The sequence below is a fragment of the Antedon mediterranea genome, chromosome 9 (assembly GCF_964355755.1).
Source record: "Antedon mediterranea chromosome 9, ecAntMedi1.1, whole genome shotgun sequence".
In the NCBI taxonomy this organism is placed as follows: Eukaryota; Metazoa; Echinodermata; class Crinoidea; order Comatulida; family Antedonidae; genus Antedon; species Antedon mediterranea.
In genome coordinates this window covers 140,462-152,855 of record NC_092678.1, presented here as the reverse complement: position 1 = coordinate 152,855, position 12,394 = coordinate 140,462, and the positions used below count along the sequence as shown (strand labels likewise).

The 12,394-nt window shown below is 31.6% G+C and overlaps 1 protein-coding gene across 2 annotated transcripts; it reads left to right on the top strand.

The window, feature by feature from the left end:
* The first annotated feature begins 44 nt into the window (after positions 1-44).
* LOC140059429 (striatin-interacting protein 1 homolog) lies at positions 45-11,580 on the top strand. Of its 2 annotated transcripts, none has more exons than XM_072105336.1 (21): positions 45-239; positions 1,812-1,881; positions 2,125-2,199; positions 2,377-2,508; positions 2,675-2,795; positions 2,885-2,953; positions 3,038-3,153; positions 3,413-3,540; positions 3,658-3,849; positions 5,370-5,548; positions 5,657-5,722; positions 6,692-6,755; positions 8,051-8,122; positions 8,311-8,385; positions 8,638-8,735; positions 9,062-9,188; positions 9,414-9,514; positions 9,609-9,675; positions 9,954-10,058; positions 10,186-10,390; positions 10,482-11,580. In XM_072105336.1, the coding sequence occupies exons 1-21, from the start codon at positions 147-149 to the stop codon at positions 10,745-10,747; spliced, it is 2,421 nt and encodes an 806-aa protein (XP_071961437.1). In that variant the 5' UTR covers positions 45-146; the 3' UTR covers positions 10,748-11,580. The 2 variants fall into 2 exon arrangements, with proteins under 2 accessions (XP_071961437.1, XP_071961436.1); XM_072105335.1 differs by having other exon boundaries at positions 63-239; positions 5,385-5,548.
* Positions 11,581-12,394: the final 814 nt, after the last annotated feature.

The following is a 12,394-nucleotide window of genomic DNA, read 5'->3' as shown; positions in this document are numbered from 1 at the left end:
AACAATGGGAAGTGCCCAACAAACTATCACACACTTCTCTTGCAAAAAAATATTTTTTTCCGTGTGTCAAAAAGAAAAGACGAACACGGGGAGGAGGATCGAAAAAAGGTGGGCCTAGGATTTCGTTTCTAATAATAATTAAAGAGATGGATCCTCCTTCAACCAATTTAGCAGCAAAACGAGCTGGTGGTTTGCCGAAATTAAGGGAACTTTTAAGACGACAGAGGAGAGATTCTGACGTAATTATACATGTTTTAATTTATAGTAAAATATTTATTTAGGTAGGGGCCTAGCCTAGCCTCTAGTAGCTAGCTTAGCTAGGCGCCTAACCTATTAAGCTAGAGGAGGCCTACTCTGTAGGTAGGAGGTATGTTTATACCGAGAGGCCTAAGGCTAGGATAATATATACTATAGCCTAGGTACATCTCATCACCTTCTACCTACCTAGCTAGGTCCTAACTAGCTAGCCTACTAACTCTAGTTAGGCTTCTTAGAAAGAAGATCTCTTGACGGAATAGATAGAGTATGTTGACGGAACATATAAAATAAAATAAATAATTATATTGTGTGGTGATATAAAATGTTATTGTTTTTGTATCAAATATATATTATATATATATTATTAACATGCATATATTTTAAATTTGTAATACTGCGTTGCCTGTATCTGTACGAATGTGAGAATATATATTATTAACATGCATACAATTTGTAATACTGCGTTGCCTGTATCTGTACGAATGTGAGAATATATATTATTAACATGCATACAATTTGTAATACTGCGTTGCCTGTATCTGTACAAATGTGAGAATATTCTATCAACTTGTAATAGTGCGTTGCCTGTATCTGTACGAATGTGAGGATATTCTATCAACTTGTAATAGTGCGTTGCCTGTATCTGTACAAATGTGAGAATATTCTATCAACTTGTAATAGTGCGTTGCCTGTATCTGTACGAATGTGAGAATATTCTATCAACTTGTAATACTGCGTTGCCTGTATCTGTACGAATGTGAGAATATTCTATCAACTTGTAATAGTGCGTTGCCTGTATCTGTACGAATGTGAGAATATTCTATCAACTTGTAATAGTGCGTTGCCTGTATCTGTACGAATGTGAGAATATTCTATCAACTTGTAATACTGCGTTGCCTGTATCTGTACGAATGTGAGAATATTCTATCAACTTGTAATAGTGCGTTGCCTGTATCTGTACGAATGTGAGAATATTCTATCAACTTGTAATAGTGCATTGCCTGTATCTGTACGAATGTGAGAATATTCTATCAACTTGTAATACTGCGTTGCCTGTATCTGTACGAATGTGAGAATATTCTATCAACTTGTAATAGTGCGTTGCCTGTATCTGTACGAATGTGAGAATATTCTATCAACGTGTAATACTGCGTTGCCTGTATCTGTACGAATGTGAGAATATTCTATCAACTTGTAATACTGCGTTGCCTGTATCTGTACGAATGTGAGAATATTCTATCAACTTGTAATACTGCGTTGCCTGTATCTGTACGAATGTGAGAATATTCTATCAACTTGTAATACTGCGTTGCCTGTATCTGTACGAATGTGAGAATATTCTATCAACTTGTAATAGTGCGTTGCCTGTATCTGTACGGATGTGAGAATATTCTATCAACTTGTAATAGTGCGTTGCCTGTATCTGTACGAATGTGAGAATATTCTATCAACTTTAAAACCTATAAAATAATAAACTATTAATTTATATATTTGGAAATTTAAATAAAATTACCAAAATCAATTTTCTCTCAATGTTCTTTTTTTTATATTAGTCTCAAAATGACAGTCCTGATCTTGATTTTGAATATGAGGATGCTGATAAATATGCAACTGAAATATCAGGTAAGAGGGTCCATAATGTGTAACAATGCTTACGCAACATACAGGTACTACTTTTTTTAATGTGATAACATATGATTTTAGTTTGTTTTAATGTAGAAGTTTATGAATGAGGCAGTCACTACAATAAATAACATGCCATGCTTACCCTGCTAAACAATTGTATAAACATGAAAACAAATGTAACTGAAATAATAGAAGATTTAGATTTTGAGACGATTCAAACGATTATTATTACATTTATAGAGTTGTATAGTTACACAGAGGAAGTTGAATTTTCATTAGCACAGAAAAGCTTTGAAGAGGATTACCATTCACGGGGTAGGCTACTACTTTAGTCAATTGTGATGTGATGTGCCCAAATAGGGTAGTGATATGCCCATATATGGTAGTGATATGACATCATCATGTCCATATATGGGCACATTACATTATTCTCACATACAGTTTGATAGTACAAGTAGAATGTTCATTATACCATTCTTCTACTTTTCACAGAGGATAAAAAATGGACAGAGATTGATTTTGAAGCGAGGCGGATGCATGTTGTGCACCTTCTAAACAATGTGGACGTGGCCAAACGGGACCAGCGAATGAAAGCGGCTAGAGCTATTCTGTACCTTGCACAAGGTAGGTCGTGGGACAAACACTTAAAGTGGCTTATTTTTGTGGCCCCTCAATGTAATGATTCATACCAATATACAGTTAACCGAGTTTAGTTTATCACAGTACAGTATATAGTATGTAAAATGGTCAAAATTAAATGTTTAATTGAAAACTTGTTTATATTTTATAGGAAATTTTGGTGAAGTGAGCTGCGAAGAAGAGCAAATGGAATGGACACGAAAGAACTGCTTCCTCATATATGAATGTGGCGCCCTCAACGTCTTTGTTGAACTTCTATGTTTAGAAGCAGGGTAAGGTCACTTTTTATTCTTTGGTGTTTTTTCTATTTTGAATAAAATATTGATTTAAAGATTTATAAAAACAATTTTTTTTTTTTCAGAAATTTGGTTGCGGCAACCACAGCTTTAAGAAAGCCAGCAGTGTCAATTGTTGATAGTTCAGATCTTAGGTAAGAAAATTAAATATTATCATTATTCTGGTGTAACCATTTTAAGTATATATTATATATAGCATTTGTTATTGGTGTTTTCAGAGTAATATTGAGTCTGCTTTATATAATGGTGGAAACATTACGGAGAGAGGACAGCAGCAGCAGCAGGGATAGTGAAGAAGAAATGAAACTGCGCACAAATCTACAATGTGAAATAGGTAAGCACAACTAAGGATGTGTTTATACCCTTCTTACTTTACATGCCTATATGCATGTTTTCACAGACAAAGGTCAATCCCCTAGCCTTTCCAGTGGGTTTAGTAATTACACGCAATCCATTTCTGTTTATTCAACACGCCAACGTACAACCGTGTTGATTTAGCGTGTTGTATAAACGGGCCCTAAGTAACATACTTCTAACTTACAAACATTTAGTTTAAAGAGTTTTAGTTAAAATTTTTGTTGATTTCATTACAGGTCAGCCAATCAGAGAGGACGATTCCCTTGCCATTATCTTATTCAACATGGTTACTAAATTCTGTAGCGGCCACGCTCCTCACTTTCCTATTAAAAAGGTCCTTCTTTTACTTTGGAAAGTTATTTTGGTAAGTCAATTCGAAACAGATTAATTACATTTTGAAACATTCAAGAGATGTTTTTAGAGTAAATATTATTAAATTACGTTTTTAATGGTTGTACTATTCTTGGTTTTTTTTGTAAAGTTTTCCCTCGGTGGTTTGCATGATCATCAGATTTTAAAAGACAAAACGAGAGAATTACTTGGACTTCCGACGTTGATAGAGGACAGCGTTCAAATTACTAAGAACTTGAGGGCAGTATCACCACCAGCATCGGCAGTAGACATGTTGGATTTGCAGGGCCGCAAGGGTAATCGACCACCACCACTTAAAAGGGTACGATTTATTTATCTCACTTAATATTTCAAGGTTAAACTGTATTTGCCTAGCTTATTCATTTTGCTAGCCCCAACTAATACTACATAAACTACATGCTTATGCCATATTCATTTTATTTGCCCAATAAGATTTTCATTTTGATGTTATTATATATATTAAATTCAGTTCTTCTTTATTGTATCAAACAATTAATCAATACAAAAAGGTAGCCAAGATATAGCCGGAGCTAATCAAGCTTGGTACCTTTTAAAACATCTTAACTAACTTAAAGAAAAAGAAAAATTTGATAACGTCAAAAACAAAACAACAAATTTTGAATACTGTATATTAAATGATTCCCTGTGATTTCATCATTGATTTCTTTATTCATTTTATATCAATTTTAACTAGATTAGTTTGCATTTATGATTTGTATAGAATGTTTGATGGATTTTAGTTAATACATTGTAGTTTTAATACTTTTGTAAAAATAATCAAACTTGTTCTTTGTTTACAGTTGTATTTATAGATATTCATGATTTAAACTTTTTCCATGTTCATGTATCCAAATTTGTTATTCCTTTAACTAGCCAGATGTTGGCTTATAAATCTTATGTATATTGTATATTGACATTGTATAATACTATGATAATATTCTTATTGTTTCCATAGAATATTGTTATTGGTAAATTAAGTTACTAAAAATAATTGAGATTATTATTAAAATTACAGATAAACAGACAGAAATTTTGCTTTAAATAATTAAATTTTATCCTCATTTTATTTTTCATTATTAAATTTTACTTTTCACTTAATACTTTTTCATTGACTTATATTTTCATTTGTTTTTATTCCCTTTCAAAACCCATCGTCGTCACTTCACCAAAATTGATGTTACCATGACGCTGGTCTTGCGGACACGTGTGACCTGACCTTTAACCCTGGCACATCGTACGTGAAGTAGAGTAGTTTAGATCCTTTTACAATTACTTTTGTGCATGAATTACAATTACATTATTTTATTATAAAATATCCTAATTAGGCATGGAATTACTATTATTAGTGTTTATTGAATTTATTAGGCTAGTAGCATGATTTTAATTTGGTATTTTACTTTTGCACAAAATCAACACTTTTAATTATATTTCATTTCACTTTCATTTAATTGATTTAACAAACAAATGTTTTTATCACACATTATTGAGATGGGTTTTAGTGTTTAAAATGAAGCCGGTTATTATATACATAAGTTTGCGTTGCTGAAATATATCATTTATTTAGTTCATTGTTTTTACAATAAACTCTGAATGCTTTGCTTCATAATTTCAAAAAGGTAATCACAACCATTTGCATGCTTTTATCACATAAAATGGAAAAATCAACTCATCTGACTTTTTGAAAGCTTGTTTATAATTGTTTACTTTTGGTACAAAAAGCCAATCACCACATTATGTTATCATCTGGCGTGTGTTGTGATTGTAGTATTAGTTATGATGTCATTACAAAATATATTAAATTTACATTGATGATTATTTAAGGTGTTGGTAAAACAGGACGGTATTGATGAGTCTTTACCGTCGGAAGATGGAGAAAGAAAAGAGGATGAACTGAAGGACGAGGTGCACAATATGAGTGATGATGAAGATGAGAATGGCTTGCCTCCTCTTCCAGACACTCCGAGGGAACCTCGTTCTTTACCATGGACTCCAAAAGTCAGGTTAGTTTTCAAATGTTTGACGGTAGATGTTGTATTGTAAGATTTTTATTTGGTAATGAACTGTGTTAATATTTGTATTTATAAGATTATTATTTCTACTTCATTTAGACAACGAGATGTTGAAATGTTTCTTGATCATACAAGAAACAAGTTTGTTGGTTTTCAAGTTGAAAGGTAAGACTACATTCTTAATACATTAATATTTGATAATTGACTGTATTCAACAATAGTTTTCAAGTTGATAGGTAAGACTACATTCTTAATACATTAATATTTGATAATTGACTGTATTCAACAATAGTTTTCAAGTTGATAGGTAAGACTACATTCTTAATACATTAATATTTGATAATTGACTGTATTCAACAATAGCTTTCAAGTTGATAGGTAAGACTACATTCTTAATACATTAATATTTGATAATTGACTGTATTCAACAATAGTTTTCAAGTTGATAGGTAAGACTACATTCTTAATACATTAATATTTGATAATTGACTGTATTCAACAATAGCTTTCAAGTTGATAGGTAAGACTACATTCTTAATACATTAATATTTGATAATTGACTGTATTCAACAATAGCTTTCAAGTTGATAGGTAAGACTACATTCTTAATACATTAATATTTGATAATTGACTGTATTCAACAATAGTTTTCAAGTTGATAGGTAAGACTACATTCTTAATACATTAATATTTGATAATTGACTGTATTCAACAATAGTTTTCAAGTTGATAGGTAAGGCTACATTCTTAATACATTAATATTTGATAATTGACTGTATTCAACAATAGCTTTCAAGTTGATAGGTAAGACTACATTCTTAATACATTAATATTTGATAATTGACTGTATTCAACAATAGTTTTCAAGTTGATAGGTAAGACTACATTCTTAATACATTAATATTTGATAATTGACTGTATTCAACAATAGCTTTCAAGTTGATAGGTAAGACTACATTCTTAATACATTAATATTTGATAATTGACTGTATTCAACAATAGTTTTCAAGTTGATAGGTAAGACTACATTCTTAATACATTAATATTTGATAATTGACTGTATTCAACAATAGCTTTCAAGTTGTTAATGGAGTGTATCCACGAGAGTAATCAAATATATCTTTCTTTTTCCAGTGATTCAACAACATTGGCTGGTCTACCAAATCCAATTCATGAAGGCTATAATGTCTTGGAAAAGGTACAAATCTTTTTTACATAGATTACATTTATATTTTCTGTTACTATATAGAATTAATAAAAAACTATACACTATAAATGAAAGAAACATAATGAACTTTATGTCCAAATTGTTTTGTAGCATCTATATGTATCGTTAATGAACTTTATGTCCAAATTGTTTTGTAGCATCTATATGTATCGTTAATGAACTTTATGTCCAAATTGTTTTGTAGCATCTATATGTATCGTTAATGAACTTTATGTCCAAATTGTTTTGTAGCATCTATATGTATCGTTAATGAACTTTATGTCCAAATTGTTTTGTAGCATCTATATGTATCGTTAATGAACTTTATGTCCAAATTGTTTTGTAGCATCTATATGTATCGTTAATGAACTTTATGTCCAAATTGTTTTGTAGCATCTATATGTATCGTTAATGAACTTTATGTCCAAATTGTTTTGTAGCATCTATATGTATCGTTAATGAACTTTATGTCCAAATTGTTTTGTAGCATCTATATGTATCGTTAATGAACTTTATGTCCAAATTGTTTTGTAGCATCTATATGTATCGTTAATGAACTTTATGTCCAAATTGTTTTGTAGCATCTATATGTATCGTTAATGAACTTTATGTCCAAATTGTTTTGTAGCATCTATATGTATCGTTAATGAACTTTATGTCCAAATTGTTTTGTAGCATCTATATGTATCGTTAATGAACTTTATGTCCAAATTGTTTTGTAGCATCTATATGTATCGTTAATGAACTTTATGTCCAAATTGTTTTGTAGCATCTATATGTATCGTTAATGAACTTTATGTCCAAATTGTTTTGTAGCATCTATATGTATCGTTAATGAACTTTATGTCCAAATTGTTTTGTAGCATCTATATGTATCGTTAATGAACTTTATGTCCAAATTGTTTTGTAGCATCTATATGTATCGTTAATGAACTTTATGTCCAAATTGTTTTGTAGCATCTATATGTATCGTTAATGAACTTTATGTCCAAATTGTTTTGTAGCATCTATATGTATCGTTAATGAACTTTATGTCCAAATTGTTTTGTAGCATCTATATGTATCGTTAATGAACTTTATGTCCAAATTGTTTTGTAGCATCTATATGTATCGTTAATGAACTTTATGTCCAAATTGTTTTGTAGCATCTATATGTATCGTTAATGAACTTTATGTCCAAATTGTTTTGTAGCATCTATATGTATCGTTAATGAACTTTATGTCCAAATTGTTTTGTAGCATCTATATGTATCGTTAATGAACTTTATGTCCAAATTGTTTTGTAGCATCTATATGTATCGTTAGCTGAGCTTCAGGTGAGAAGAGAAGAAGAAATTAACAAGCATCCATTATCTAAGGTAACACACACTCACATTTGATTTGTTACAATTGTTTTGTGTTATTTTTATATTGTTGCTACAAGTTATTTTTAATTCATTACATTAATGATTTTTGTTAGCATCAAAATAATAGCTAGACTTTAGTATAACATGTAATTGTTTTAGTCTTATTTTATTATTTATTTTTGCTTTGATTTTAATTGTAGGGAGATGAGGATATACCCAACACAGCTGCAGAAATTCTGTATCAAGCAATGTTGTCTAGTCTCCCACAGTACATGGTAAGGGAGCTCTTTCTTAAGGCTAACAGCATCGTGCGACGAGGCACGATGAAACGTCTTGACTAGTCGGTGCTATCTGAGTTAAATACTGACGAGACGAGTCTTCTTGAAATAGTGTCGGGTGTGAACTAAAAAACATGTCGTACGACGTTGTCTCTGTTGACCTTACACATACAAAATATCAATTTGTTTGCTTTTTGTGTTAAAAATTCATCACAAATATATTCAGTAGTATGTTTTATTTATTGATAGATTGCATTGTTGAAGATTTTACTAGCAGCAGCACCTACATCAAAAGCTAAAACAGACTCTATTAACATTCTGGCTGATGTACTCCCAGAAGAAATGCCGTAAGTACAAGGTATTTTACTAGCAGCAGCACCTACATCAAAAGCTAAAACAGACTCTATTAACATTCTGGCTGATGTACTCCCAGAAGAAATGCCGTAAATACAAGGTTTAACAAACAGCTATTATAGTACACTACTGTCTATTATCACTCAATTGAATAGCTACAGTCAATTGTAATTCAAAATGTTATTTATTATCAAAAGATTGTGTATTTTAGTCTGAGGCATCACAACAGCTACAGTACAATACTAATACCAGTCAATTGTAATTCAAAATGTATTTATTAAAAGATTGTTCACATTTACACTTTAAACTTGGTTTTCAGAATGACAGTATTACAATCAATGAAACTTGGTGTTGATGTCAACCGACACAAGGAGATCATTGTCAAAGCAATATCTGGACTTCTATTATTGCTTCTTAAACATTTTAAACTCAATCATGTTTATCAGGTAAATATTAAAACATGTATTACATCGAAAAAAGTAACAATTACCTATCATCAATGTAGAATAGGTATAAACATTATTAAAGGCATTATTTTGTAAGTCAAAATTAAATAGAAAGCCTTTAAATTGGACAGACAATCAATCAGGCCACTTTTGTACTGCACCCAGGCTATTACAGACAATCAGGCCACTTTTGTTAAACTAGTCTGTGATATATTGTTCTTTCAGTTTGAGTTCATGAGTCAACACTTAGTATTTGCTAACTGCATCCCACTGGTTCTTAAGTTCTTCAATCAAAATATACTTGCTTACATTGGAGCAAAAAATAGGTTAGTATTTACCTACTTCGATACCTTGATAATTTGGTATTGTTTTTATCAAAACTTGTTTATCTCTAATGATAATATGATGTTTCTGTTGTAGTATACCAGCAATAGATTTCCCATCATGTGTAATTGGTGACCAAGCTGAACTGACGGCAGACAGCCTAGTAAGTAATACAGGTAGAATAGAATATTAACATTTTGGAAAGTTGGGTGTTTGAATCGGGGACAAATGGGCTTTTAGCTCTAAATACTGTACACAGTATCTTAGCTCTAAATACTGTACACAGTATCTTAGCTCTAAATCTAAATACTGTACACAGTATCTTAGCTGTAAATCTAAATACTGTACACAATATCTTAGCTCTAAATCTGGATTCATCAATGTAAATTACACACTCTTCTAAACAACAATACATTAAATTGTTTTAATTTTGTTTTCTAGGAAGCTGGTGATAATATTCCATATTGTTGGAGGAATTTATTTTCCTGTATTAATTTACTGAGGATTCTTAATAAACTCACTAAATGGAAACATTCTAGAACAATGGTAAGTTCAAACTTAGCTGCAGCTACTTGGGTTTTGGCATCACCAACCTGACTTTATCTATAGTTGTTTTGTTTGCCTATTTTAATTATAGTACAGTAGTCGTTAACAACATCATAATATTTTCTAGATGCTTGTTGTATTTAAGTCAGCACCAATTCTTAAACGTGCATTGAAAGTGAAACAAGCTATGATGCAGTTGTACGTGCTTAAATTGCTTAAAGTTCAGACTAAGTACTTGGGACGACAGTGGCGTAAGAGTAACATGAGGACAATGTCTGCCATATACCAAAAGGTTCGTCATCGGCTCAATGATGACTGGGCTTACGGAAATGGTGAGCACAACTTTTATTATTATAAGAATTATTTATGTGCCTGCGGATACAAGAATTGTTACTAATATTATTTGTTGTTATATTTGTATAGATATGGATGCTCGTCCGTGGGATTTCCAGGCAGAAGAGTGCGCTCTCAGGACATGTGTTGATCGCTTTAACTCGCGTCGGTATGATACCGATTCTGGTAAAGATCCTGACTTACAACCAGTTGATAACAATATACAAAGTGTTCTTGGACAAGAAATGGATTTAAGTGAAGAGTTTAAGCGATTTTATGAAATTTGGTTAGATAGAGAAGTGTTCACATCACAGATAAATTGGGATCTTCTACTCAAAGATAAAATTTATGTTTGAGATGTTACCTTAGTTTGAACGTCATGGACCTAGGTTTGTTATTTGTAAAAAGTGTTCTCATAGAAGTGTTGCCTCCTGTGTGATGAATGAGCTTAATTTATTTATAAAAGATTAAATTGTCAGACAAACATAGATTACTTTGTACAGTTAATTGAATAAGTTATATTTTTAATGTATATATTATAATTTATTATGTGAACAGACTGTTTTCTGTTCTTCACATAACTATTAATGTGTAAGAGACCATGGTATTGTAGCAAATCAGAGCTCATGCTTAGTGGTTTAAAACAATCAGCATACACTTTATGTTTGTTGACCGGCTTAACCCAGCTGCCATGGCATGTATACAGCCTCGATTGATGATATAAAGTAAACAAATTCATTACGCTGTCAACACTTCATTAAGAATAGATTGGAAGAGTAAAAGCCAACAAATACTTTTATGGGCAATAATTATCTATTCCTAAAAACCGCCTCTAATTCCCAGTAGTGATTCTCACTCGGTTCTCTGTCGGAGAATATATGTGGGTATGTATCAATATATGTGGGTATGTATCAATATATGTGGGTATGTATCAATATATGTGGGTATGTAGCAATCATACTCTTTGCTTTAAATATACAAATATCTAATAATAGTTTGTATTTTGTAAGCTAATTAATAAAGACCTGTACAGTACAGCAGTGAAATATGAATTGTAAATTTGTCGATTATACAGGCTTAGCAGTCTGAAAAACAAAACAATCTTTACAAAAAGATGGTTTATTTATATTTATACACCTTTATGCAATTTATGTGAGTAAATGGTAGTGGTTTGGGTTCAAAGGCTTGATTGTCTTGGTTGGTTGTTGTTCCAAAGTGGATGAAAACAATGCCTTTTGTTGTTGTGCCCCTAAACTTTGCATGACCTTCGTTCCCATGGCAATGTAAACAACTAAACACTTTTTGATCTGCCTGGCTGCTTCACATGCACACAGCACGATGTGAGAAGAAAAACATTTTGTTTTTTACTTTAAAATTCTAAAACAATGCGGTAAGTAATGCAAGTTCTCTAAATTCGGGTTTAGGCCTAACTAATGTATATATCATTCTTCTACATACAGCAAGCATTCGTAGGCTAGCTAGCTAGCTCATCAAATGAGGAAGGCACAACTGTCTGCTGCTGGCCTGCCTGGGGGAGATAACAGACTCTCTCCCCCGTTCACAGCGTGGCGGCTAATGTGGGAGGTCCCATATAATGATATAGATATAGGCCTAGGGGTAAAAACAGAAACTTTTTAAATATGAATCTTGTTTAAAAATTAAATGTTGCCCTACACACTACTAGGCCTAGGCCTATACATTTTTATGTTCTTTATACTATTATAGCCTTTTTTTGCTTTTGTATGGTCATTGTTGACATTGACATTTTTTTAATTCAAGAATCAATTTTATTTCAATTATGTTTAACTTTATACAGTATTTATAGAAATCAAGATAATATTATAACCCTGTTCCTGCCCTAAAAAGAAGAGTCCGTCATATCTGGATTACTACTAATAGTAATACTATGTAACTCAGTTTCCCAGATATAAAATATGGTAAGATTATTAAAGTTTCAATTTATCCATTATTTAATAATACGACCTGCTTTCTGTCTACATACA